General features: G+C 52.2%; 9 protein-coding genes across 9 annotated transcripts; 4 read left to right on the top strand and 5 right to left on the bottom strand.

The window, feature by feature from the left end:
* Positions 1–126: 126 nt before the first annotated feature.
* TrAtP1_010882 (uncharacterized protein) lies at positions 127–1,467 on the bottom strand (the record flags this gene model as incomplete). The annotated part of the gene is made up of 3 exons (XM_066114882.1): positions 127–1,124; positions 1,198–1,258; positions 1,336–1,467. The coding sequence occupies 3 exons, from the start codon at positions 1,465–1,467 to the stop codon at positions 127–129; spliced, it is 1,191 nt and encodes a 396-aa protein (XP_065970979.1).
* A 2,839-nt stretch (positions 1,468–4,306) lies between these two features.
* TrAtP1_010881 (uncharacterized protein) lies at positions 4,307–7,796 on the top strand. Its single transcript, XM_014092318.2, has 3 exons — positions 4,307–4,965; positions 5,112–5,669; positions 5,755–7,796. The coding sequence occupies exons 1-3, from the start codon at positions 4,864–4,866 to the stop codon at positions 6,676–6,678; spliced, it is 1,584 nt and encodes a 527-aa protein (XP_013947793.2). The 5' UTR covers positions 4,307–4,863; the 3' UTR covers positions 6,679–7,796.
* Positions 7,797–9,212: 1,416 nt separating this feature from the next.
* TrAtP1_010880 (uncharacterized protein) lies at positions 9,213–11,285 on the top strand (the record flags this gene model as incomplete). Its single annotated transcript, XM_066114881.1, has 1 exon — positions 9,213–11,285. One exon carries the CDS (start codon positions 9,213–9,215, stop codon positions 11,283–11,285), a length of 2,073 nt encoding a protein of 690 aa, XP_065970978.1.
* A 1,111-nt stretch (positions 11,286–12,396) lies between these two features.
* TrAtP1_010879 (uncharacterized protein) lies at positions 12,397–15,467 on the top strand. The gene is made up of 3 exons (XM_014092451.2): positions 12,397–13,307; positions 13,361–14,963; positions 15,026–15,467. The coding sequence occupies exons 1-3, from the start codon at positions 13,096–13,098 to the stop codon at positions 15,050–15,052; spliced, it is 1,842 nt and encodes a 613-aa protein (XP_013947926.2). The 5' UTR covers positions 12,397–13,095; the 3' UTR covers positions 15,053–15,467.
* TrAtP1_010878 (uncharacterized protein) lies at positions 15,457–18,481 on the bottom strand. Its single transcript, XM_014092315.2, has 3 exons — positions 18,373–18,481; positions 17,751–18,042; positions 15,457–17,683 (listed from the first exon to the last, which is right to left on the bottom strand). Exons 2-3 carry the CDS (start codon positions 18,006–18,008, stop codon positions 15,824–15,826), a joined length of 2,118 nt encoding a protein of 705 aa, XP_013947790.1. The 5' UTR covers positions 18,009–18,042; positions 18,373–18,481; the 3' UTR covers positions 15,457–15,823.
* Positions 18,482–19,730: 1,249 nt separating this feature from the next.
* On the bottom strand, positions 19,731–20,243 carry TrAtP1_010877 (uncharacterized protein; the record flags this gene model as incomplete). The annotated part of the gene is made up of 1 exon (XM_014092314.2): positions 19,731–20,243. One exon carries the CDS (start codon positions 20,241–20,243, stop codon positions 19,731–19,733), a length of 513 nt encoding a protein of 170 aa, XP_013947789.2.
* A 644-nt stretch (positions 20,244–20,887) lies between these two features.
* Positions 20,888–23,983, bottom strand: TrAtP1_010875 (uncharacterized protein). Its single transcript, XM_014092312.2, has 3 exons — positions 23,194–23,983; positions 22,139–23,122; positions 20,888–22,068 (listed from the first exon to the last, which is right to left on the bottom strand). The coding sequence occupies exons 1-3, from the start codon at positions 23,737–23,739 to the stop codon at positions 21,919–21,921; spliced, it is 1,680 nt and encodes a 559-aa protein (XP_013947787.1). The 5' UTR covers positions 23,740–23,983; the 3' UTR covers positions 20,888–21,918.
* TrAtP1_010876 (mitochondrial 54S ribosomal protein bL31m) lies at positions 21,003–21,563 on the top strand (the record flags this gene model as incomplete). Its single annotated transcript, XM_014092313.2, has 1 exon — positions 21,003–21,563. One exon carries the CDS (start codon positions 21,003–21,005, stop codon positions 21,561–21,563), a length of 561 nt encoding a protein of 186 aa, XP_013947788.2.
* Positions 23,984–24,102: 119 nt separating the features above from the next.
* On the bottom strand, positions 24,103–27,427 carry TrAtP1_010874 (uncharacterized protein). The gene is made up of 4 exons (XM_014092311.2): positions 26,926–27,427; positions 26,422–26,604; positions 25,559–26,364; positions 24,103–25,501 (listed from the first exon to the last, which is right to left on the bottom strand). Exons 1-4 carry the CDS (start codon positions 27,073–27,075, stop codon positions 24,379–24,381), a joined length of 2,262 nt encoding a protein of 753 aa, XP_013947786.2. The 5' UTR covers positions 27,076–27,427; the 3' UTR covers positions 24,103–24,378.
* Positions 27,428–27,757: the final 330 nt, after the last annotated feature.

The raw sequence follows: 27,757 nt of genomic DNA, 5'->3' as shown, positions 1-27,757 counted from the left end.
TACCCTAATCCTTTACCTTGAACATATTCCAGCTCTAGCCCAGTTTCCGCCCTTTCGATCCAAGAAATCGGTTACTCATCTCGACCCAACGATTCTTCACTTTCCTCTTTCATGACAGTCCATTCTTCAAGCTTCATTGTTGTCATCGTCCTCTTGCCACACGGGCAAAAACAAGTCCACCACAATGGGCTTGCTAAACAGTTTGCCCTCGCTATGAGGATAGCTGCCCTTCATGATGGCCGCGTTCACAACACACGTCTCCTTGCGGCCGGTCCTTCCCGCCAATGCTTCATAATCACAGCTACTATCGGACTCCGGATCACCCCCGTAGCCCACTGCGTGCTCGCTGCTGATGCTGTTGTCACTACTGGAGCTATCGCGACCGCTTTTCTCTTGGGCAGCAACGCTAGAGCCCTGCTGAGCTGAGATATCCGAGAATGTCTCCGCGGACGCTGATGTCGCGTTGGCTGTCTGTTGGTCGTCCTCATAGCTAGGCCGACCCAGGTGATGCTCGTCGTTTGCGAGGGCCGGCATCTTGCTCGTCTTGCCGGTGAGATCAACCAGGCTCATCTTGTTGTTATCCGCACCTGGGTCCTCCCAACCGATGGAGACTCTCTCGGCGTAGGGCTTGGTCTTGTTCTTCAGGTCCCAGAGCACTCGCTCGGCCCCTCGTCCGCCGTGGATGTGGCCGCAGACTGCCAGCTTGGGTCTCACTCTCCAGAGCGCCTGGCGTAGCGCTTCACAACCGGCGGGTCGCTGACCCTCTGGCGTATCGCAGTGTGTACGCGGTGGCGTGTGTGTCACTACAATGTCCGTCTCAAGTGGGATGAGTTCCCATAGCGAGGTGAGATCTGTGCTGTTGTCGTCCGGGCTTTTCGGAGCTTCATAATAGAACGCCCAGAGCCCGCTGCGAGGAGAGTATGGAGAGCCGAAGACGGTAAACTCCGTATGCGGCCCTGTAGAAGACTTGAGACGGATAGTTGTCGAGTCATGGCACAGATAGGTGATGGACGGCGATGAAGACAGCAATTGGATACACTCGGACGGATCCTGCTTGATCTTGTTGTGAAAGCTGTCACCGTGGTGGAAGTAAAAGTCCTCATCCAAAGTGACATCGTGGTTCCCTGAGATACAGGCTTCACATCAGTACAGAACACTTGAATGATTCTCAACTCAAGAGGGATGGTAGACACTTACCTGCCACGACAATCTTGGCCTCAAAGTCAGCTTCTTCGAGCCATTTGACTGCCCTAGAGAGCTTCACGTCGCCACAGTCGCCTGGTTAGCTCACTGCCAGTCTAGAGAGATGACGTCAAAGGCACTGCAGCAACTTACCTCTGACTTGCTTCCCTTGTTGGTGAGGTCCCCAGCATGAATCAAGATGTCGCCAGGCGGGAGTTTGACGGTGCAATTGTGAGTGTCCGAGATGCAGACGATTCTCGTCTTCCGCAGCCTTGGGGTCGCCATGGCGAATCAGTCGACGCTGTTTATCGCCGCGTCTGTCCAAGTAAGAAAGAACAGATGAGTCACTGTCTGCTGTTCCAAGAAGAGAATGGCGGGCCAGAGGGAAGTGGTGACTCGGTTTTATACCCGTCCGTGGGAAATTATGCATCGTCCTCAGGCACGGTGTTGATGCCGACTTGCAGCGCTCGATGCCGTTGACTTGAACAGTTACCTGCTACCTTGGGCACCACAGCATCCAGCTGTGGCGCGTGATTGGCCGACCGAAATGCCGGGGGCGCTGTCGTGTAACTCCCATCTACACCGGTTCTCTCAACGGCTGGCTCCTGTTTGCTTTGCGTCGCAAAGATGCCATTTGGCGAATTGGGGCATTGAGCCGTCCATTCGCGCAGCCTTGTCCAAATATAGGCACGCAATTAGACTATGAGGTCATCATGCACGCGTACCACCGTCTGTAATCATTTCTCGTGTATGCTGTGTATCCTGAGATATTGTTATTGGAAGAAGCACCTCGACTTCGCGATGAGCCCCAACAAGCAATTTCCATCCTTCTGGTTTCCTTTGTCTCTTGTTCTTCCCTCTGTTGTTTCTTGCTCAGCAGCCTTCGGTTTGACTAGCACCGATTGACAGAGATCTACATCATATTAGCCTTTGAAATGTCCTGCAATCCCGCACTGTATCTTCATTCTCACCCGTCAAGGCTGGGTTTGGCATCCTTGATAACGAAGCCAGCCACACCTCTGCACGGCTGCCACACGATTTTCAGCTTTGCTAGCTTCAACGGCCTTTTGGGGTCGAATATGCATCCCGTGGCCGGCTTCCCTTCCGCGGCGTGTAGGCCATGATATTTGTTGAACAAACTCAATAATCTCCACTGTGGCTGGACCGAATGCCTTCACATGCTGGCGCCGGGCAACTGGACAGAATCAACACTGAGCTGAAGTCTGGCTCCCTCCCGCAAGCCTGCATTCGTATGATGCGTGCTGTTAAATTGATGCACTGACGTATGTTGTCATGGCTTTCGGTGAGCTTGGCGGCAGCACGCAGAGGATCGAGGCAATGTGATGGCAGAACCTGGCATTCGGGTTTGATGTCAACGCTGCATTTTGCCAGACGCGTCTCGATGGCAGATGATAGAGTTGCAACGCATCAGCATTAGATTACATGGGACGGCCCAACAACTGCATGATGACGACGGCAGGAATTAAAGATGGTGGTTGAGCTTTCAAGTGCCTGTAGCCATCTGCTTACTAACGCTTGCCGGACATGCATGTATATTCAGCTTGTGTCTTGCATCAAGTGAGGTGCTTTCCAGGTTCTTGTTTTTTTACAGAGACAGACCGCTATTTATTAGCGCCCTTGCTCATGCCCATCATTGCCTCGTTTTTGCTTGTTTCGCTGGCAGGCTGGAGGAGACAATGACGCACTCCGAGACGGCTGCACAGGAGCTGTTACGCGTTCTGTACCGATCGATTCAATATCATGATTTCTTTTTTTCTCATTTCTCACAAATCTTACTTTGCAGTGCATCGGCTATATATAGGTACGTGGCAGATTGAGTAGTGTCACATATTGTTTATACTTGCGCATCTGAGGGCATCGTGAGAATCCTAAAATAGAAGTCCAAGGCAGCCTCACATAGAGTAGCTCTTGTAACACTTGCACGGGCACATGGGCGGCCCCTTTCTTCTCACCCCATTTATGAGCTGTCTTTGAGCTGGCAGTGCTTGTACAAGTACAATTAGTCCAGACAGAGTTTCCCCTCCGCAGCAGTATTGATACCTCGCCCTCGCGACTGTGCTCCGTGCCACGGCCCAGGTCGGTTGCGGGTGAGAGTTTGCAAGGATGCGGCCTTGTTGTCTGGGGCAATACGGAGTGCAGGCCCGGGAGCCACAGCAGGCAGGGCGCTTTGTCCCAGGCAGAGGAGCCCACTCACCTCATCCAACGTACACTCAGTTATACTTTACAAGCGCATGTATAGTGTCATGTGTTGGTGCTTGGCTGTGATGGCGTCTGGCAGCATGGCGATGTGACCTTGGTGGTGTTGACTTCATGTTGCAATATCCGGTCTCGCATCCAGCTAATATCGGCAATGTGAGATAAGGAATAGGGAGGTGCAATGGCTGCTACGGCACTGCACACATCAGGTGAAGGCCCAATTACATGTACAAGCGCCGCCACTACGAGTGCCGCTGCATGCTACTGTAAATACACCGCAGGGGTCTGTCGTCTACCTCACAGCACTCCGTGCCCACTGGAAGCCGGCCTGTAGCGACATGCGGGCCCCGCCATCATTACATGTAGCGTAGCCCGTGCTCGGATCTTCCTCTGCGCTTCCATCCGTCCTTGACCACCCAACAGAGTGGATTGACTTTGCAAGGCCCAAGTGACAGAAAGAAGAAGAAGAAAAAACAGAAAACCCGCTTTGCAGAAAGTTTCTTCATGGTAATTAAACGCAGTCGCCAGCAATAACCTTGAGTTCCACCAAATGCCCATCCATGTCGAGGAAATGGCCCAAACCGACCTGGCGTCATGACAGGCCCAGGCCTTGGTAAATTAGCGGGTGGGCCAGGCCTGCAAAGCCCGCCAAACCAACAGAACAAGAGCGGCGGTATGGCCGGGATGCACAGCCAAATCCCTGACCGCATTGAAGCCAGCAATTAACAGCCCGGCTGCGGCCAGAGGTACTGCTACTCGGCCGCTGCGAGCAATCCATGCAACGCGCCAGGTTGCGGCTACTTGCAGCGCCGCCTGGACATGCACTGCAGCAGCACGGCACTGCGCTGCGTCCCCTTTAGCAGCGCCGCCAGTAGCGCTGCTCGCTAGAAGCCAGAGCGGTTAGCCAGCGGACCGGGCCAGCCAACCACGACGCCTTTCCAACCTCCATCGCCAACTCGGCCTCTTAGCTCGCCTCTCCCCCTTCTCCAGCGAGATTGCAACGCTCGCAGCATCTTCTTTCGCCTTGCGGCTGGAGCTCCTGGACTTGTCGACGCTCATCTGGTTCTTTGTGGCGAGTGCATCGGCCGGCTTGATACCCGTTGCGTTGTCAGGAGAGCTTCTTTGTTGCGTGAGATTTTTTTTTACCTCGGATTCTTTCACTCGTTTACTACAGCTGGAAAAAAAAAAGAAAAAGCAAAAAAAAAAGTTACTGCATGTCTCAGGGGATCGCGACAGACCGACTTCACGATTCTTGGTGAACTTGGTGGCCGCACGTATTAACCACTTTGACCGCTACTACCAACAGCATTCTCCTTCTCAACTCCATATTCGATCTTCCATTTTTTTCTTCATTACTGCCGCATCACATTTACCGCACAGCTGTCATTTCCTGACTCGGTCACGCATTCGCCGTATACGCAATAACGAGGAGAGCTGCTGGTATCATTCGGTTCGGCTACTGCTATGGCTGCCATTTCAGCGGCTCGGGGCGCTCCCACAGCCCTGACGCCACCGAGCAGCAGCCATGGAGACGAGCCCTCATGGAGGTACCGGAACCAACACGAAGTAAGTCCATGACAGCAGCCGAGTGTTTTTCATTCACCGCCACATACCTCTTGCTCGTGCCATCGCAACGCCTGCATCATATGGTCTGATGGGATCCTTTGGAATGTTTGGGGGGCATATGGACTAACCTGGTTGCTATTATTTAGGAGGCCTATGACGAAAACGGTGCTGGATATTTCGGCGACGAATCGAATCGCAATCCTCGCCAGAACGGAAACTTCGACTCGAGCTATGACGCCAAGACACGAAAAATGTATTCGGCGGACACTCTATCGAACAACCAGTGGGATGCACATGCGGAGACTGGCGTCCAGTCGCCCCAGTTCGACAACATCCGGTCGGATTGGTCGACTGGCGAGCCTGAGACGGATGAGGCGACCCGTGGGCGGGCTGACTCTACGGTCAACACCGAGGTGGAATCCAAATGGATTCACCGAGACATACTGGCACAGATTGAAAGCGAGGAGCTGCAGGCAGCTGGCTTTATCCCCAGGTCACGCGCCCCTAGCAAGCAGCGACGAGACAAGAGTGCTCGGCGAGGCACCGACGCCGGCGAGCATCTCCGGCTGAAGCAAGATCCGGGACTCGAGTCCGGAGAGGCCTCGAAATCTGCTTTGGATCTTGGAACTCAGGAAGAGGCGGATGAACAGGAGAACAACTCTGCGCAAAACAACAAGGGGGGATCTCGGATACCTGTTCCCAAGGTGAGTCAAGTAGCACAATTACTACAGGAGCCATGCAGAGCCAGCATGGACGCCATTTGTCAACATGCAACTAATGATTCTACAGACACGTTCCAGGAGTGCTAGTGCTACTCTTAGAGAACTGACCACCAACGTCCCGCCCGAGAAGCCCAAGCCAGCGCAGCGCTCTGCCACAGAAACTTCTCCCAAGAAGATTGGCGCCGCTGGCCGCAAGAACTCGGAGCCAGCAAACGCGAAGCCCAAGACAGCGGCTGGTAGACCCAAGACTCGCTCAGGGCCCAGCAAAGACTCTACAACTACACGACCTACTACACGCTCTGGAGAGGCTTCTCTGGGCAGTAGCCGTCAGCCCGAGGGCAACCCGCCATGGATGGTTAACAGTTATAACCCCGATCCTCGTCTGCCACCCGAAAAGCAACTCATTCCCACCGTCGCAAAGAGACTTCAGCAGGAGAAGTGGGAACAGGAGGGCACATTTGGTACTGCTTACGACAAGGACTTCCGGCCCTTGAATGACAGCGCGCTGGTGCGAGAGAATTCCGTGCCGCTGGAAGAGCGAGAACCCAAGCAGGAACAGGCTGCTCAAGAGGGGATGGAGATACGACCACAAACACCCGAAGCAGGGCCGTCGGATGAGTGGCCGCTCAGTGCGGACGCTCCCAAGAGCCCTCAGGTGCGGTTAGGCTCATCCTATTCCACGATGCCCAAAATCTCAGACATGCAAACACCAAAGAGCCCTCTGCCCGGCCAACGGCCCCCAATGACACCCCAAGGAACTCAAGGAACAGCTCAGTCGCAGAGCCAGCTCAGCGAGAAGCCCCAGACCCCCCCAGAGGATCCCCGATGTTTCCGACGACCAAGACCAAAAAGGCGGCTGCGGCTGCTGCGTCGTCATGTAAATCAGAACTATGCAAACAAGCCCAGCGATGCAGATTTATTTCTTCTTCTCTCTCTCTCTCTCTCTCTCAAAGCAACTGCGAATTTTTTGGCATTCACAATGTTATTATAACTAGGCAACTATTACCAAAGAGCATAAATCAACTAATCCGTACATATCGAGAACACTCTTTTCTTCTTTCTTTCTTCAGCATCCTATTCTTCCTTTTCTTAACGACGTTACGAACTACCCCCCAAAAAGCTGTTTGACTTAAGCCGGCAATGTTTTTCCTCTTGTTAAACAGCAGCTATCTGTCGACCAGCTGATTACCAAAGCGACTTGATCGATTTTTCCTTTTGTCCCTTTTTCTTATTCGCACAACACCCTGGCCGAGCCCCGAGTTAGAGTTCTAGAGAAAGCAGGATATAGCACATGCGTTGATTTCGGGATCTCTTATCCAACAACGCTGGGGAACTGCAGCTAGCCCTCGATGGGCCGTGGATAAAAAAGAATTATGCGGCAGATGATGAGAGCAGAGGGCAAGAGAGGACGAAAAAAATATATACCACATCATCTGTATACACAAGAGAGGAACCTGCTCGAGGCTACCCACCGCATTCTGTACCTGGTTGATCAGGCAGATTCTGGTTTTATTCCCATGGTTTTGACCCGCCAATCTTTATATAATACTCTCTTTTTCCTTTCTATTATTGTATTTTTGCGTTGCGTTGCGTTTTTTCCTTTCCTTTCTTTTTTTTTCTGCGTCGTTTGCGTTATTTGTTACAAGGAGGCGGCCTTACTGTTCCTTTTTGAGCCTGTCTTGAATTTTCTCTCGCTTCTTATTGATACAAGTTTTCTTAAGAGAAGGGTGTTTTGGGCGCTGGAGCGTTTTTTGGAGGGCAGGGAGGAAAGGGGGGAGGGAAAGATGGAGGTTGGAGGGCCTCTTTTTTTTTGTGATTTTTTTCTTCTTCGCTTTTTTTTTAGGTATTTTTCTGAGAAAGATCGAAATACTCAAATCCTGGAGAAAAAAGCACGGAAATCGACTTGTCGATGTTTTATATGGTGACGGTGATGTATGTGCGAAGATTGGGCGGAAATTATGTGAAGAATTGTAGATTGTCATTTAGAGATATTCCTTCTTTTTTTCTCCTGCTAAGCGAGCGAGGACTTGGTACATGAGACTGTTTATACTACTGGGTAGTATTATATCGAATTTGAGACTTTTAAAAAGAAACGATTGCAATTTGGCGATACGATAAGGGGGGGGCATTGTGATGAGCAGCCTTGAACAGCTTAATTCGTCTGTAAACAAGAAGCGTAAACGCTAGCTGGTCTTTTACGCGTGTTGGCGAAGTCAAGGTTTGTTATAGGGGCTGCCATGTGCTAAAGACTGGATGAATGACGCCTACTCAACAGCTTCATCTTCCCCATGCAGTGGAATTCTATTCCGGGAGAGACATCAGCGGGACGCGCGTACGGACCGTTCTGTCTCAGAATCTCAAGGGAAGGACTCGAATCGAAGGCTTCTAGAAAGCCAGCTGACTCTTTCAGCGCTGTCCTTACGGAAGAAGACAAAAAACGAGGCTGGATTGTCCTAGACGGGATGGAACGGGCAGGGCGCGCACTAATAAGCCCTTTTCTTCAAAGTGGGATTTCATTGGAAAACTACTGGTTTAGCGTAGGCTGTCTGTATTTCACATGTGGCGTTTTTGACGAATCAATACAATACAATGCTGCATCACAAGGACAGTAACTTTGAGGACAGGCTATTCCGGCGAGAAGTGAATGGATGTGCGGAAAAAAAAGGGGGCGTTAGGCATCAGCTTGGAGCATAGGACTCTCTCTTTTCTCTTCATTTCGCCTCCCTCTTTTCTTTTCTTACGGCTGATTTCAAGAGCAGGAGACGCTTCGACGTAATAATACCACACAGCTGGAGGCTGAGCAGCCCGCGTGAAAATGATAGGCGGCATTGATTAAATTTGCGGAGGCGGAGACTTTCTTTTGGACCCCCCCCCCCTGTAACTGGACTGCTGTAGGATTTTCGATTGTAGTGCCGGTCAGCAGCCCCTCTTCCGCACCCCCCTGGGCAAGGCACCGCGGCACTTGACGCTGCTCGCCCTGAGACAAGTTTCCAGCTTGTCCAGATTCGTGTGTTGTGGTCACTTTTTTTTTCTTTTTTTCTTTTCTCTTCTTTTTTCTTTTCCTGCCCATAGCTGGCGGCACGGTGCTTCTCTCTGTCCTACTCGCTCCCTACCTTAGACGAGTCAATTGTAAGTGCAGCTCTGCTTCTTTGAGTGTTCCAGGCTGGTATTGACACGCGTTTGTCTTAGTGACCTGTGGCGTTGTCGTCGAATACACACATACATATACTCGGACGAACGACGACTTTGCGAAGGTGATGGCCTACGAGGAAACAACGAGCTAAGACGATCGAATCGGGAATAGCATCGACATTGGCGATTCGAACAGTATCAGCAATAGCGACAGTATCAGCAATAGCAACGACACCGGCAATAGCAACGACACCGGCAATAGCAACGACACCGACAATTCCAGGACTGGCAGCAATAGCAACCAGATTAAGAAAAAGAAGGGGAAAGGGGGAACGAGCAGAATATGCGGTCGCGTGGCGGCTGTCTTATGACACAAAGACTCGGGATCGGGCGATGGATGTCGTTTATGTGCGATGGCATGCGGCGGGGCACCAAAAGGTAGCAGAGGCGGTGGCAGGGAGAGCAACTCTATCAGAAGCAGCACCTGCATCAGGGATAGCAGCTACATCAGAGATTGCAGCTACCAAGCGGACGTGGAAGGTGACCATACAGGCAAACAACGCGGCCATCACCACCACCATCACAGACCCGTTCCTCGAAGCAGAATACAATGTGTTTGAAGACTATCTTCGGAATTCGGACCAGCAGCATTGGAGTTTGCAGAAGGAGCTTGAAGATGGCACAGACAACATGTCCCGTGCGGATGCGGAAGATCAGATGAAGATGTATGGGCAGACGTTGCTTGGTCAGATGGGCCTCTTGAAGCCCGGAATGCTGCGTGAGGGCGTTGCCGAAGTGCAGCTTGTCATTGCCGAGCATCATGATAATGCTTCCGAGCAAGTGCCTGGAGGCATCCACTGCCTCGCATGGGAACTCGTCGAATTTGCCAAATTTCCCCTGGCAGGCTTGCGTTTGAGGGTGACAAGAGTGAGCGACTTTGCTAACCGACCACCTCGGCCTCCAGGGCCACCGCGATCGCTATCGAGCGTGCAAGCCAGCGTGAACGGATTCTTTCACGTGCTTTTGGTGATTGCCCGAGACTTTAGTCGCAGGGGTGCTGCTCGTGACCCTGAGCCCGATCTTGCGCAGTGGCCGCTGATGAGTGTGCAGAAGAAGCTGAAAAGCCGACTGCTGCTGGAAGTGGTGCGGCCGGGTAGCATAGAGGAGCTGGATGAGCATCTGAGGGTGAGGGCAGGGCACGGAGTGCTGTTCAATCTAGTGCACTTTGACCTTCACGGAAGGATTACGCATGACGAGCATGGCAAACAAGTTCCCGGACTTTTATTTGCCACAGGCTATCAGGCAACCAGCCCGCATCGAAATCCAGTGCCGCCAACGCAGCTCGCCAGAGCAGCGGATGTTGCCAAAGTGCTGGCAGAATATCGTGTTGAAAACGTGGTCCTTAATGCGTGCCTCTCAGCATACAACCGAACGGGATCGACGACGAATCTGGCCCATATATTCCTTGAGCATGGCATTCTCAACGTGTCGGCCATGTGGTTTTATGTGCATTGGAAAACGGTGACGACCTATCTTGAGGCCTTTTACAACGAACTTCTCATCAAGGGCACAGATTTCCACCTGGCCGCACAGAGAGGCCGAGATGCCATCCGGAAGAACCCTACATGCAGGACGGGAAGGGCGTATAAAGACTACTTTCTGTGTGTCAATTACACAAGAAGCTTTAGCAGGCCGGGTGCGATCCAAAGAGAGCCCAGCCCGACGCCGTCCATGCACTCGGCAGGTTCGTCGACGTCCAACACATCGATGAAGAGCTTCATGAGCGGAAAGTGGCGAAAGTCACCTCGGCTCAGTGACGGCTTTCTTGTTGCAGACGAGCCCATTATGCATTTGGAGCTCCACCTGCTGGAGCTGGAGTACAAGCTCATGACCTCTCGGGTTGTGTATGCGAGCGACCTACGCAAGGCCTCGGACTCGGACCTGAATGTGACCATTGAGAGAATGGTGAGCATGTGGCTGAACACAAACCTGATTGACGAAGTCTTCTATTACAAGGCCAAAGATTTCGCCAAATCCAGGTTTCTAGCAAGCACGTTTTCGCACCGAGAGAAGCGAACGCGGGCATCCAACGGAGGCTATCTGCAGTTGCTCTCCCCGCGGCCGGTACGGGCTCTCCGGCAAACGCTGCACATCATCCGGGATGTGGACCCGGTGATGGACCCCGGCACGCAGGCCGATCCGCTGGAGAACCAGCGGAACGAGGAACGGCGCGCCCTGGTGGAAGAGGGCCTGCTGCGGTTCGCGGAGAAGCTGCACGAAGAGGCGCACAGCTACATGCTGTTCATTGGCGGCCGAGATGCCGCGTGGTGGCGTGAGCACCTACAACACCTGAGCGGCGAGTGGTGGTTGAACATGGCGTGGAAGTATACGGTGCATAGTCGATATGTAAGGGATGTGACGCTGCTGGCGGGAAATCGAAGGCCGGTCCCGCGAACTATGCAGTGATGGGTATTTCTGACTCAGCGGAAACGCAGGCTTTGATCGAGGTTGTGTGGTTGATTCGGGAGGCTCGGCTTACGGTTGGAGCACCATCTAACCCGGGAGTGGCGTGACTTTTCCGAACTTGTTGGTATGGTTCAGAGCGTGTATTCTTTCTTTCTTGTGCGTGGAGCGCTGCATTGCATACCTCGGCAGGTAATTTTGGGGAACAGGGCTAAAGGAGCATAGATAGATCTAAGGGATTCACATGTGCGAAATAGAAGAGCATAGCATGGAGTTTTAGTTGGGGTTTAGTTATTGATTTACTCAGACATAAAGTATACAATGTGATACAAGGAACCAACTACTAGTATTAAACACATTTACTATATCTATTATAAGTGCTTGCATAAACTTACATATACGACTATATATACTATCACTCATAGTCTACATCAAGTATAGTCGGAAAAGAGACATATAAGCTTAAACAAATTCATATACCTGGTATTTAGTGTACTTGGTCCCAGTTATACACTTGCAATAATCTGCATGAACTTGCCATGGAGCCAATATGGAGTGCGGATCACCCGAACTGAATAAGCCATGCATGTCGTACATTACATGATGCAGGCCAAGACAAGGATGAATTTTACTGGAGCAGGGCAAAATGCTACACAAAGGACAAAAAAAAAAAGGGTCTGCCGAAGCGCGGTAAGCAATGACTTCATCCTTTGCTGATCTTGTTCTCTTCTCCGAACTTTCTAGACAAAAGAAGGGTGGGAAAAAAAAGACTTGTGTTCTTTTTTGGCTCGGAAACTTGTGCTGTTGCGCTTTGCCGAGCAACACACAAAAACGCTGAGGCATACCTCGGACTGTCGGAAGAGTCGGGTGGCTCTATTTGCTTGGACTTGGATAGGGGAGGTGATTCAGCGTAAGGCTGATGGGCGCGGGTAGCTGCTACTTGGGCATGTCGCCGGACAGAGGCCAAATCCGCGGTTCCGGTGGTCAGGTCAGGGACAAGGAGAAGGTTGGACAGTGGCTTTTCTGAGTAGAGAGTGGCTTTTCACAGGTAGAACAATCCGGCCATTTATAGAGAGAGTGGCTTTTCAAAACTGCTAATGTTAAACTCTTGACCGTTTGATATCAAGCCACACTCACAACGTGGCTGTAGCTGCAGCTGTCAATTCGATTTCCAGTTAGGCACCGCAGCAGGTACCGGGTACTTGCGCATCCTGCATTTCGTCGGCGTCAGAAGGTGGGGCGCTGCACCTTGGCGAGGGGAGGCGAGTGACGTACTGGTTACTTTCGCGGCAGCTTTTTCGCCTCGGACAGCTCTTTTGGAACTTTTAATTTCTTATTTGCTTCACGCAGAGAATTGATACCCGCCGTCAGATCGGATTCCTCCTCCTTTAGCGAGCGCCTTTTTTTTTTAATTCTTTTTTTATTCTTCTGATACGGTCACGCAAGAAAGAAAAGACCGATACGGGAAAAGCGGACTCGCCGGGCGGGCAAGCGACTTCGTTATATATCAAGGACCTCCTAATCTGTTTTACCTGCCGACCTACCTATTCGTATACCTTGCCTCTATATCCACCCGCCTCCTGAACGGATTTGCATTCAATTGTAGCAAAGAAAGGAGACTTACTTTTGATCGATCTCGATTGCTATTTTTGGAACCTTGTTCTTTTTATACTTGTACTTGTTGCTGTTTCGGCTCCTGCGCGCGCAACTCGCATCTACATCTACATCTGCAGTCGACCGTCCAGCTCCGACCTATCAAACACCTGTCTCGACAGCGAATGAGGACATCGCGGCCACTCTATCGCGGCGCACCATGAGCTCGACCGACGTCGTGGCCAATGGCCACAGCCACGACTTTGAATACACCTCAACCTACAACCAAGACCAAGACCACGTCCTGCGCCCGCGCCCGCGGAAACCGCTGCATACGCAGGTGTCGCAGCTTTCGGCGGCATCATCGACCGATGGCGACAGCCAGCACCTGAACCTGCCAGGCGAGAATGGAGCGGGGAGTGCCACAACGAGGTGAGACTTTTCAGACTTGGCTTTGCAACCAATACAATCTAACAATTTCATAGCGGCCGTTCAACCCCCGTCCCCGAAAACGCTCCGCCATCGACCAAATCGCTCTCCTCCGCCCGCAAGCAGGTTCGCGCCGAGCAGCGCCGCCGCATCTTCCCTACCATCGAGTTCTCCTCGCGCGTCTCCCACTTCGACCCCGAGAGCGACTACCGCGACTTCCATGGCTTCTTCAACCTCTTCTGGATCGGCCTCGCCATCATGGGCATCACCACCATGCTGCGCAACATGAAGGATACGGGATATCCCATGCGCGTGCAGATCTGGGGCCTGTTCGCCGACAAGCTGTGGCACCTGGCCGTCGCCGACTTCCTCATGGTCGCCAGCACCGCCGTCAGCCTGCCGCTGCACCGCTGGGTCAGGACGATGCCGAGGGGCGGTGTCTGGGGCTGGAGCCGCGGCGGCATGGCGATCCAGAGCATCTACCAGGTCTTCTGGCTGGCGCTCTGGATCAGCGTGCCCTTCCTGCTGGAGTGGACGTGGACGGCGCAGGTCTGTTTACTCTTGCACACCATGGTCCTGCTCATGAAGATGCACTCGTACGCCTTCTACAACGGCCACCTCTCCGAGACCGAAAAGCGCCTGCGCAGCCTCGACGAGCCCAACGCCTCCAGACAAGACCGCAGCCCCGCCTACGTCTATCCCAGCGCCGACCACCGCAAGGGCAGCGTGTCCGGCATCCCCATGGCCCGTCCCTCCGAGCCCGCCGGCTACCAGGAAGACAAGAAGGACCGCAAGGCCAAGAAGCAGCAGAACGGCACAAACGGTACAAACGGCGCAAACGGCGCAAACGGCTACTCGCACGCGGACCACGAGCCCACCAGCGCCGACGAGATCGACGAGCTGCGCGAGGACCTCGCCCGCGAGCTTACGAGCCCCATTGGCAACGTCACGTACCCGCGCAACCTCACCTGGCCCAACTACGTCGACTTCCTGTGCTGCCCGACGCTCTGCTACGAGCTCGAGTACCCCCGCAACGCCACCATCAACTGGACCTCGCTCATCTCCAAGATCATCGCCACCTTTGGCTGCATCTTCCTCCTGACAATCACCTCGGAGGAGTACATCCTGCCCGTCCTCGTCGACGCCTCGCACCGCCTCGAAGCCGCCTCCTCTTCATCCTCCGTCGTCCTCGAATCATGCCTCATCCTTGCCGAGACAATCTCCTGGCTGCTCTTCCCCTTCATGCTCACCTTCCTGCTCGTCTTCCTCGTCATCTTCGAGTACGTCCTCGGCGCCTTTGCCGAAATCACCCGCTTCGCCGACCACTACTTCTACGCCGACTGGTGGAACTCGACCGACTGGATGGAGTTCTCGCGCGAGTGGAACGTCCCCGTGTATTCCTTCCTGCGGCGCCACGTCTACAGCGCCTCTCGCCCGCACACGGGCAAGGCTTTCGCTACCTTCATCACGTTCCTCATCTCCGCCGTCGGGCACGAGATTGTCATGGCGTGCATCACAAAGAAGATTCGCGGCTACGGCTTCATTTGCCAGATGCTGCAGCTACCTATTGTCATGATGCAGCGCACCAAATGGGTCAGGGGCCGCAAGACGCTCAACAATGTCTGTTTTTGGTGTTCCATGATTTTGGGCCTTAGCTTGGTAAGTAACTCATACTTCTTGTATATCTAAATAATTGAACTGTTGGACTAACTTGACATTAGATTTGCGCGCTCTACGTCCTCGTATAAAACCCCCCTTCGCGGGCAGACACCTCACAACACTCATTAGCATGCTCTTTTCCTTATACGTCTCCTTTTTCTTTTGTTTCCTTTTTACAGTTACATAGCATATACTATTATCCAGACTGGCTTTGGACTTGTTTCCTTTTTTTTTTCCCTTTGTAAACTCAACCGAATCATTAAATGGGCAGGCTAACTTGCGTTTTTTTTATTTGCATGTTTTGCGCTTGGATATGTATATATGTATCTTTTTGGCGGCATGGTTTCCTGGTACTTGTACATCAATATATCTACATCTCGCGATGGCTATTATTTTCAGTACTCTTGGCACCTAGTATTCGTTACATATGACATCACACATGTCTAACATTGCATGAGAGCTTTCACTTTACATCTTGATATTGAGCATCTATACGGTTGTATGGTATGTATTGCATGTATAAACTAAATCGACAATAAACCTTTCAACTACGTCACCAGATAAGTCTAAACACATTGCATCACTAAAAGACATGTATGATTGCATTCCATTTATTCGTTTCTCGTAGAGATGTTAAGTTACTCCGTCCCTCGCCTCTCTTGGAGGGGATATCAAGGGGTTCATAGGATAAACGCAACTCTGGGCCCGTTAAACCTAGGACCTCCTAAAATAGTAGACAAAGGAAAATAGAATAAAAACCACGTCCAGACCATATTTGCTCTAAAACCATTCAACTCCATGATGATAAATCAAACTTTTGTCCCTGTATCCCGAATTCTTGATCCATGACAAAACACCGCTTAGTCGACCTCCTCCATGGCGCTGTCGCCAGTCTCGACGGCAGGGGTCTCCTCGGCGGGAGCGGCCTCAGCAGGGGCGGAGTCATCCTCCTCAATGTTCAGGCCGAGCTGGACAAGCTTGTGGATGCGCTCGGCGAAGCCAGCGGGCTCATCAATGGTGAAGCCAGAGACAAGCAGGGAGGTCTCGAACAGAAGCTGGACAATGGACTTGACGGTGCGGTCGTTCTCGCCGTCGTTCTCGACCTTCTTCTTGAGCTCCTGGATGATGGGAGACTTGGGGGAGATCTCAAAGGTCTTCTTGGAAGACATGTAGCTGGACATGGAGGTGTCACGGAGGGCCTGGGCCTTCATGATACGCTCCATGTTGGCAGACCAACCGAACTGGCCGGTACGGATGGCGCAGGGGGAGAGGCCGAGCTTGTCGCTGACGACAACCTTCTCGACCTTGTCGCCGAGAACGTTCTTGAGAGCCTTGGCAACGTTCTCAAACTCCTTCTCCTCCTCCTCACGGGCCTTCTTCTCCTCCTCGGTCTCCTCGAGCTCAAAGTCCTTGGTGATGTCCACGAGCTTCTTGTCCTCAAACTCCTTGAGCTGAGTCATGGCGTACTCATCAATGGGGTCGACAAGGAAGAGAACCTCGAAGCCCTTGGCCTTGAGGGCATCAAGGAAAGGAGACTTCTGGACGGCCTTGAGGGACTCGCCAGTGATGTAGTAAATGTTCTTCTGGTGCTCGGGCATGCGAGTGACGTAGTCGGTGAGGGAGGTCAGCTCATCGCCAGACTTGGTGGAGTTGAAGCGGAGGAGCTTGGCCAGGATGCCACGGTTCTGGGAGTCCTCGTGGATACCCAGCTTGAGGTTCTTGGAGAAGGCGCTGTAGAACTTGTCAAACTGCTCCTTGTCCTCGGCAATCTCCTGGAAGAGCTCCAGAGCCTTCTTGACAATGTTCTTCTTGATGACCTTCATGATCTTGTTCTGCTGGAGGGTCTCACGAGACAGGTTGAGAGGAAGATCCTCAGAGTCGACAACACCCTTGATGAAGCCCAGCCACTCGGGAATGAGCTCGGTGGCGTCATCGGTGATGAAGACACGGCGGACGTACAGCTTGATGTTGTTCTTGGTCTTCTTGGTCTCGAACAGGTCAAATGGAGCACGCTTGGGGACGTAGAGGATGGCACGGAACTCGAGCTGACCCTCGACGGAGAAGTGCTTGACACCAAGGTGGTCTTCCCAGTCGTTGGAGAGAGACTTGTAGAAGGAAGCATACTCCTCCTGGGTGATGTCCTGGGGGTTGCGAGTCCAGATGGGCTTCTGCTTGTTGAGCTCCTCCTCCTCGATGCTGGTCTCCTTGATCTTCTTGGTCTTGGGCTTCTTCTCCTTGTCCTCCTCCTCATCATCGACCTCCTCGATCTTGGGCTTCTTGTCATCGTCCTCCTCCTTGACCTCCTCGACCTCAGCAGCATCCTCATCGGGGACCTCCTTCTCGGTCTCCTTGGTGACGTGGAGGTAGATGGGGTAGCTGATGAACTCGGAGTGCTTCTTGATGACCTCCTTGATGCGGCTCTCGTTCAGGTAGTCAGCCTGCTCGTCCTTGAGGTGGAGGACAATGGCGGTACCACGGCCGAGCTGCTCGCCCTCGGTGTCGGCGATGATGTTGAAGGTGCCACCGGCGCTGGACTCCCAGATGTACTGCTCGTCATCGTTGTGCTTGGAGACGACGCTGACACGGTCGGCGACCAGGTAGGCGGAGTAGAAACCAACACCGAACTGACCAATCATGGAAACATCGGCACCAGCAGTCAGGGCCTCCATGAACTGCTTGGTACCGGAGCGGGCAATGGTACCCAGGTTGTTGACAAGGTCCTAGCAATGTATGTTAGCAAAACTGTTGCAGTGCGCACGAGATTTGAGAGAGTTCTAGAAAACTTACAGCCTTGGTCATACCAATACCGGTATCACGGATGGTGAGGGTCTTGGCCTCCTTGTTGGGGATGATGTCAATGCGCAGGTCCTTGCCAGAGTCGAGCTGGCTGGGGTCGGATAGCGACTTGTAGCGGATCTTGTCCAAGGCATCGGAGGCGTTGGAGACAAGTTCTCGCAGGAAGATCTCCTTGTTGGAGTAGACGGTGTTGATGATGAGGGAGAGAAGCTGAGAGATCTCAGCCTGGAACTCGAAGGTCTCAGACATGATTGCGGTGGGTATCAACGGAAAGCTTGAGAATCTGGATGAAAGATGGATGTTAGTTTTGTTTTCGAGTGGTTGAAAGTCTCTTGGAGGTGCTGCTCGTAGAACAAATGGCTGTGAAAGTGATGTAGGAGACAGAAAGAGAGCCAAACACAGAGAAATAGCGATCCTAGTTCAATTTGATCCTAATTTGCAAAATTCCGCAAAGATTGAAATCTCTTCAAGAATTTGCAAACCGCATCAAGTCTCCCAGGCAAGGCTGAAGCTCTCGTTTTCTGCCAAATGGCGGGGTGATAAGACGGGAAAAAAGCACGGGGCTCGAAGGGGAAAGTGGGATGATTAGATTGCTGCTGGGCTGTCTACTAACCTCGATGGTGTAAAAGAAAAAAAAGGACAGGCTCAAATTGAGGCACTGAAGGGGTATTGCGGGAGGAAGAAAAAAGAGTTGTTTGTCAAACAGGAAAAAGAAGAGAATGGATGAAGAGAGGAAGAGAAGAAGAGGAGGAGAAGGAGCAGCCGCAAGTCCTAAAAAAAGGCTTTGCTGCCAGTTGCGCTGCTCGCCTATCCAGAGATTCCATGAGATTCTATGGCCGGTGCCCGTGGCCTGCGCGGCGCTGATTGGCCCACAGGCCGCTGCTGGAGCCTTCTAGACAGCCCGAGCCGAGTCTCAGAAGGGACCAGAAGAAAAAAAATTAATTGGGCTCAAGCTTCAAGCGGTTTCCTTTCAGGCGGCACAAGGCAGCGACCCCTCCAAGCCCGCCTTTTTTGATTTTTAGTGAGGGGAGGCGGCGACTGCTGGCGCGTGCTAGCTAGCACCTGTAGATTCTCTGCGATTCTGTCCACCAGGGTGTTTTGATGCATCTTGTTTGTTTACTCTATTTCGCTGTTTACAGCTTGTGTCTATTCTATTCTTTCAGCAAGCATAAACACAAAGAGTTTAATTACAGCAATGACCTCTACGTACATTCCTCCCATATGCTTTGATCCAACCCCCATGTCTTGTCCACCGCTTTCTGCTAGAAGCTTCCAATGTTCCGTCTCATCCCTTTCACTGACGAGGCTGACGATGAGGGGAAACAGCCCAGCCGCAGCCAGCGCCTCCCCAATTTATTTCCCCTCCAGATGCAACTGGGCACCGCTGCAGAGACCCGACAGGGGCAGCGACCGCCACTGGAAAACTCTCAGCCCAGCCACATGCTAATTGCTGCAGGTGGGATGTTTAGCTCCGCTCGATAAGATAGGCTGCTTGCCACTAGTTTGCCATCAAAGCCGGAGGCAACAAAGGCAAGGGAAAGCGTGCTGAAGGCATTCTGATAGCCCGAGGCCTGTGATTTGGGATGCACCAAGCACGTTGCAGCTCGAGCAAAGACTGAAGCCAACAACCACGATCGCCAGGGTCGCTGGGGGGTTTTGCTTAGCGCCCATCAATCCGCCTAGCAGGCAGCTGTAACCCCGCTATGGCTGAGTCCCGAGACCTCCCTTGCATATTGTGTGAGAGAGTCAGTTATCGTGCAAGTTGCAAAGTTGGCCAGCCCCCCCTTGTGATACCTCTGGGACAAGACATGGATGCTGTTCACGCATCCGATCCGATGCCTTGCATTTGTTCTCGTTACGTGTAATCTTACAGTTTTCCATCCATCTATCCGTTTCTATCCAATTCCATTATACTCGCTTTTTTTTCTCATGCAGCAGACCCTGGTCTTTGTTTTTTGTCTCGCCTTCACTCTAGTCTTGTGAAATCACCCTTCCGACCTGGCGATACTTTCGATCCGCATACGACAGCCCAAACTTATGGTTGTTTGCGTGGCTCCCGGATATGAGCTCCACCACTTCTCCCACGACAATGACATGATCCCTCACTCTCATCAGTCCCCTCGTCGGCTCGTCTGGTAATAACCTGCACCTGAGCGCGTACATGACCCCCTCTTCCTTTAGCAGGGGAGCTCCTCCGTCCATCTTGTTCGCATCGTACTCTATCCCATCAAACACGTCTTCCGTGTTTCCTTTTGTAAATCTATCTGCTACTTCCACGCCCAATTCGTCCCCGGACATGACGTGTATGTTGAAGTGACGGCTCGCTATTATGGCGTCTAGCGTTCGGCTCGGCGTGGCAATGTTGAACGATATTAGCGGAGTGGGAGAAAGAGTGAGTGATGTAAACGACGACATTGTCATTGCTCTTGGTGTATCTCCATGTGTTGATGTGCAGACGACGACAGAGTGTGGTAATAGTCGCATAACAGAGCGTATCTTTTCTGGGAGATCGGCTGGGGTGGTAGGGTCTGCGGTCGGAGCTATAGGAGGAGAGGTATGCCACGAATGAGATATATGGTTCGTGTTTTGGAGGTTCGTCTTCTTTTCATCTGTGATGGTGGTCAGTTAGCAAGAAAATACTTTGGATAGAATCGCATTCTGGCATCCTCACATGTAGTATTCTGTGCGGCTAAGCTTGACCTTTCAGCCGCCCGAGGTGACCGCACGCCCGTCGCATATTCCCCAAACGAAATCGCATGGCCAACAACATCATGAACGCCTCTCATCAGCCGTATGGCCCAGAATCCTCTTCTCTGCCCGTCCCAAGTACACCCCAAGCCGCGGCTCACACACTGCCTTGCGCCCCAGCATCCAAGCTGCGACAGCTGTCGCACCGCCCTAGCAGCTCTCATCGAATCCCATGCGGTCTTTAATGCTATTCTTCTTCTGCTCAGGACATATAAAGAAGCCCAATTGAAGAGTAAATCTCAAGTATACAGAGTTAGTAGCTTGTCTCTCTTGGCTCGACGTTACCGGCGCTGCAAGAACCAATTCCTTATCGATAAGCGCCGCTGGCTGTGCCGCCACTACGGCAAGCGGGCCGGAAATTTTGCGACACCAACACCAGCAAGATCACCACATGCGACACCAACACCAAAAAGAGCTCGATACAGCAGTACACGAATTCTCCCCAATTGAACGACCCGTTACTCTCAAATAAATAAAAGAACAAAAACCGTCACAATGGGGAAACTCCCCACTCCCACCACCGCCAGCCTCCTCTCCTCTCCCCTCCGCCCATCATCCACAGTCTCAACCTTCTCAGTCCACAGCAGCTGTCTCCGCGCACAGCAAACCCGACACGCAACCTTCATCCCCCGACCCCGACGGCCTTATACTTTTACGCAGCTCATCCAGCTCTCCGACGGATCCACCTACACCGCCCGAACCACCTCCCCGCTGCCGCTCTACCGCGCCGCAAAGGACACGCGCAACACGCTCCTGTGGCAGCCCAGCGAGAAGAGCCTGCGGAACGTCGAGCTCGACGAGGCCGGCAAGCTGGCTGCCTTTAGAGAACGATTCGGAAGGGCGTACGATGCTGCGGCGCAGGCTGTAGAGGGCGAGGCGAAGGGCGATGAGGCTGCTTTGGCTGCGGCCAAGGCGGCGGAGGAACAGGCTGCGGCAAAGGCTGCTGAGGAGGGTGCTGGATTGAACTTTGAGGATTTGTTGGCGGAATACTCGCCGCAGGATACGAGCGCGTTGAAAGATTCAGGGCCGAAGAAATCTCCCACACGGAGAAAGTAATAAATGGGGTTATGATATGAGGGGAAGAGAAAGATTGTATTATATACTTTGTACGAACGAAAGATGGAAAAGGCTAGGCGCAGACAACGTCACAAAAATGGAGAGACATGGAAAGACGATAGACGGGAGGAGAGAAACCGCATTGGATTAGAGAATCGACTCTGTTCAAATATGTACAGCACTTTGAGCCTGGCGGCCCGCCATGATATAACAAAAAAAAAGGGATTCATCTCCGAACTTTGAAACGAATATGAATAGTGGCGCACTTCCGCTGTCTCCCTCCCGCTTATTGACCATTTAGCTTATAACTGTAGTATACTCGTGGAGATAGACTACTACAACATCAAATTCTCTCCTAGTCTGAATCCTCATCTATAGTAGCCCGGGCACGATCGATAGCGGTGTTACCGGGAGGTTTCGTCTGGTAGACGGGCGGCCTATAGAAAGCAGATTCATCGTCTTGAGCATCCAGTTGCATGAGGAATGTCTCCCACTTTTCAATCAACTGCACGCTTGTTAGCAAATCTTGAAACATCACCGGCACATGTATGTGGATAAATAAAATCTTGACTTACTTCCTTCTGTGCTTCAACCGCACCTTCGAGGAAGGTCTCGACACCGCTCTTGAAATCCTCCACCTTTTCCTTCTCGAACCGGTCCAGCTCAGCTCTCATGGAGCGGCCCATGTCTTCAAAGAGCAGCCGAGCTTGATGGACTTTTCTCTCCGACTCCTGCACCTCGGCGTTCATCTGGTTGAGTCGGTCCTGCTGACTCTTACCCTGACGAAGCAGCTTGTCTTGTGTACTCTTCTTCTTCTGGAACTCCGACTCGGCTGAATGCCAGGCGTAGAAGCCCTTTTGACGCTGGCTGAATGCCTGCTTGATTGACCCAATCAGACGAATGTATTCATCAATGATAATTCCAAAAGTCAAGACGTCTTGTTGGGCCTGACGATCATACACATCGCGAATGGTAAGCTGGAGGTCAGAGAGGGCGTCTAGAGGGCCGGATAGCGAGGGCGAAAGCTCAACCGTGGACAGCGCGTGGAGAGAGGCAGAAAAGTCAGCTGCAGCCTCTGCCATCATCTTTCTCTGGCTGACCATAGCATCCATTGCTTTCAGCAGCCCCTTGAGCTGACTCTCCAATGCATCAAGGTACACCTTACGATCATGAAACCAATCGTCCTGCTCCACAAACTTGCTTCCTCCTCCGACGTTGATACCCAAAGATCCCAACACTCCCTTGCTCTCCGTGGGCAGAGGCTCTCGTCTTTCTTTGTGCTTAATGTCAACGTTAAAGGCCTCACTCTCCAAAAAAAGCTTTAGATCAGCATCATGCTGAAGGATGGGGTGCGCCGCAGTCTTGTTGAGCATCTTCTCCAGCGCGGCTCTTCTACTTTCCACAAAGTTGCTGTCGAAGCGGCCAACAGCCTGCTTCTCGGGAGGTGGCGGCACCACGTATCCGGGGTTGTTTCCATGCAAGGTGTTGTAGAGCCATAAGAAGTCTCGGTATCGACGCTTGACCTCGAATTCGGGCTGCTTGTATGCTCTGGAGGTGGTCTGAATGGAGAAGAGGTCATTTAGCTGGGGCGAATCTTTACTTCCGACAAGTAAAACTAGGAATCACCAACCTTGGTTCTCACAGAGTACACAATATGAGAGCTCGTCAAGTCTCCAATCTTGACTGGATCTCCAACAGTGATATAAAACGAGGGCTTCGCTGCCTCTTCCACGCTCACGCTCGGCTGCGTGTTGCTCCGCACACTACTCGGTCTCGCAGCATCTACCGGAGGTGGCACTCTCGGGCCTCTCGGGCTCTCCAAGTCGTCTTCGTCATCCACATGGTGAGGGTCGGCAATCCTTCTCGCCGCCTGCTGCTGCTGGAGCGGCGCCATCGTCGTCCGAATCACCATCTGCTCCTTCTGAGGCGGCACCGGCGGGGCATCCAGCGCAGCGGCATCTTGGGCTGGTCCAGCGCTCAGCGGCCCGAGGGGATCGTCCACAGCTTCTAGTTTGGTGGGCTGGGCGACGATGCGGCGAGGGGCGCGCGAGGGCCGAGGCGCTGACGCCGTCGAGGCCTGGGATGTCGCTGGCGGGGAAGCAACAGGCTCACTGTCGGCGGGCGGCTCAGGGGGGGTCTGGCTGGAATCAGCCCACGGCGATTCTTCGACGTCCATTGCGATGCGGGAAATTGTCGCTGCGGATGCGACGGGCGAGGTTTGGCGGAGCGAGGGGAGGAATTGGACGCTGGTGTTGAGCTGCGAAGAAGGACAGAGCAGCTTGCTCGACGCAGAGTGGCGTAGAGCGATTGGGGAATACCGGTACCCAGCCTTAGCGCCTGCTCAACGTCAGCGGTTGCGTACCTGTACGAGGCTGCCATCAGCTGCCTCTAGCGAGCACCCACCGGCGCTTTAACAGGGCCTCAGCCTCGAGGCGTGAATTGCTGCCTCGTTGAGTGATTTGTATTCATGTGCCGTTATTTGCACAAATGGGAGGCTGAAAAGGAATTTACATGACAAGAGATTGATACTACTGCATAATGAGAAAAAAAAAGAAGATATAGATATCAAATTCTCATTCTATCGTTATTCCCTATAACAAACCAAGAAATTCAAACAAGCACCAGTTCCAAGTCTGTCCTCGTAGCACCAGACGTATTATACCGCCCCTTTCAATAGTCCTTTATCCATTTGCAAGTACTTGGCTTCCGTGATACAGTTTACCATTCCCCTAATTAAAGCTGCGCGCTTCCATTTTCCACCTGCTGGGTATTAGCTTCACTTTTTGCTATTAAATCGAGTAAACCCCTCGCCAGTCTATCGGTCAGCATCGTAGCATCCGCCAGCTATGACGAGATTCATTCGAGTAAATTTGACCCTTGTCACTGGCGTCTTCTTCGTTGGAAAGGCCGATATTTGATCGGGAGTAATCATCACTTCCTTGCTCTTCTTCTTGGTACCGGTAGCTGCACCTGTAGCAGCTGACTGACCCGAGGTCCCCGCGTTGATCCGTGATGCCTCTCCGTTGGGGCCGTTGATCGCCATGTCAGCACCCGCAGTTGCAGCCTCAAGACCGGCCTGTTGAGCTGCCTTGTGCGGATCTGCTGGCGACTCAACGTCCCACAATCGAACAGTGCCGTCTTGGCCGCCGGATGCGAGTACGTTGGATTCAACGCTAAAACTGAGAGACCAGATGCCTCCTTTTCCATGCCCGCGAGAACGCTTGATGCGAGTTCCCTTGACTAGATCCCAGAAGAAAATGTTGCCCGCAATATCTGCGCTGGCCAGGATTTTACCGTTGGGAGAGCATTCCAGAGCGCTTATATACTCCGTGTGGCCCGTGAATACTCTTACACAGGCACCAGTCGTTACGGACCACATGCGGATCGACTTATCCGTCTCATCTGAGGCTGAAAAGACGTACATGCCGTTAGGGTGCCATGCAATGGCCGAGATTGCGGTATCGTGGCCGACAAGGAGCCGTTGGGGTGATGCGTGATCCTGCATCCAAACTCGAACAACCTTGTCATAACCACCAGTCAAAAAGTAATGTCCGTGAGGGCTCCACAGTGCCCTATGGACAGGCCCATCGTGTGATTTGTATACGCAGAGGCAAGTCCAGGATTCCAGGGACCAGAGCCGAATTTGTCCATCTCCTGAACATGATAGCAGTAGTTTTGGTCGTCCATCGATGGCTGCGTTTTGTCGGCCCTCATCACCAAAGAGCTTTTGAGGGGGTCCCGAGGCTGAGTCTGAAAATGAAATATCGTATACGGGTCCATAGTGTCCGATAAGCTTTCGGCTGTTGAACTTGGTGCCCTTTTCGTGAGCGTTTGAGCTTGGGAGGGCTTTGCCATCCAGAGACCAAACGCGGATGTAGGATTCACTGGTACCGACAGCTGCGAGCTGTCCATCATCAGAAAATTCCATGCATGAAACGCTACGCCCAGTTAGTCAATGCGCTTGTCTTAGATACTTGGAGAACAAGGTTACTTACCTTCCAAAGGTGTTGTGAAACGTAAACATGCAAGCGCTTACAGGGACGCCGACGCCGCCTGTTCGCCCTTCAATCTTGAATCTGTCTCTATTCTCTCGTAGCTTTTGCATTTCAAGCATGATATCGCGTGGTCGAGACGGCGGTAAGGGTAGGTCTGATCTGTTTGGAGCATCCGCACTCTCTTCCCTCTTGATTTTCCGATCAAATTCTTCTATCAGACTAGGTCCGCCAAGGGGCGGTGGAAGTCGTCGCTCCTCGTCTTCGATTTCAGCGCGGACGTCATCGCGGAGATCTGCATCCATAGGCAGAGGGCCTAGGCTAAGGGGTGCAGCCGGGTCCAAGATATCCTTGTTGGATAATCCGATATTGACTCCAGGAATGCCTTCTCTGGCGTCAATCTCTTCGATCTCTAGACTCTTGGACTTTCTGAAAACCGCCTCGAAGCTAAAGGGGGTGATGGGTCCACGAGCCGTTGAATCGATTTGACAATACGTGACAAGAAGTTGTCGGATAACGGATCCACCGTGATCAGACTCTCGCTCAAGAAAATTAAAAAGGTCGCCAGTGGCGTGCTGATTCAAGGGAATGCGGTACTTATTCTCCTTGTACAGCTTGGTAACAGGATTCTCGTTTACATGCTGAGCGAGTGTAATTGTTGCGAATATTTTCAAATCATCAGCGTGTGATGCCTGGAAATGTTGGCCAATTTCTCTAAGAAATACTTTGCCTTCTTCTGTGTATCCATTTCCGACTAGCTCGATAAAGGAATACACGAACGTTGGCCAAAGAAGTTTGGATAGCTCAAACTGTGTACAATCTTGTTAGTAGGTGGGTATAGGCCGCTGATAGGGAGAATTACTGACTTTGTAGATTTCAAGATTGTTTTCAACCCAATCTCTTAGTAACCGGAACGCTCTTGAATATTTTTTGGGGCCCAAGTTTGCTAGTTGTTGCACTGGTTTACCATCATTGCCGAGATGCTTTGACTCTTGTCGGAAAACTTCTTCGGTTCTGTTGAAGCCCCTTTTGAGAAGATAGTCCGTGACCTAGTAAACATCGTTAGCCAAGATTATTCGCAAACCCCAGAGACACGACTAAGAGCAGAAGCAACAAAGGATGGAGATGGAGAGATGATGTAATGGCAAAGAATTATCAACGCAACAGCCATTGTCTGCCATGATGTGGCATCATCATATGGCTCGAAGTGGTGGAGCGAATGGGGACAAATGATGGGTTGCAGGCACCTCGGTATAAATGATATAAGAATGGTATTGGGCAGGGGAGTGAAGATGTGTTGGTCACGGGCCAAGGTAGCCTTGAAACCTGAAAAAGAGCAACGGCTTGAGGCCCAACAAAACACCACGTACAATCTGATTGAGATTCTGATTCGACATTGCGCCTCCAGTCGTGCCTGCGGTGGTGGTGGTTGCGGCAGGCGGCCCGGCTGGCGACGTTACTGGCTGTCCTCCATACGAGTTGGCCGCACCAGCTCCCTGGGCCGGTACTTGAGCTGCCATCGCGAGAAGAGAGCAGACGCCGCTGTCGTGAAGACAGAAGTGAGAAAGTCCGATACGCCGTAAAGATATCTAGTCTCAAAGTGCCAGTATCATATCATGGCCTTGCCCAGCCGAGGTTGAAACGAAGTGCAAATTGGGGTAGCTTATCCAAGTGAGATGAGCTATGCCTGATCCTCACGTTCTGGATCGTGTGGCGGTATGTTGATTGAACTTCTCCGGCCAGCGCTTAATGAGACACGTCAAGATCGCAAATTCCGCCTGGTATATCGTTTACGTGATGTTCGGTGATGGATTGGGCGCTGCAGACGACCTACAAGGCGCTTTCTGTGATGATCAGGTCGCCGGGCTTGATGTGAAAGCATTAGAGTTTAGGTGACGGGGAGAAATCGCGAATCGCTGGCCGGAGCGGGATAGCCGAAGTTTAAGCGGCGCCTCTCAGATGCGGCTCAGCTGTAGCAAACGGAGGGTATAGCGAATTTGTTTGTATGAAAATCATTAATGAATATGTTGAATCTAGTACTATAATGAAGATCATAAAGCGCCATCATCTTTACTATAAACCTACGAGCTACAATTGGTGAAAATCTTGTGATGCGGGCTATCAGACGATTCGCGACTTCTTATCGGCGCGTTGGGCTGACCCACAGCGACTTGGCAGCACTCTTCTCTTTCAAAGCATACA

Source organism: Trichoderma atroviride, chromosome 6 (assembly GCF_020647795.1).
Source record: "Trichoderma atroviride chromosome 6, complete sequence".
NCBI lineage: Eukaryota > Fungi > Ascomycota > Sordariomycetes > Hypocreales > Hypocreaceae > Trichoderma > Trichoderma atroviride.
Note: the sequence above shows the minus strand (reverse complement) of the source record. Positions and strands in the feature narration are given on the sequence as shown.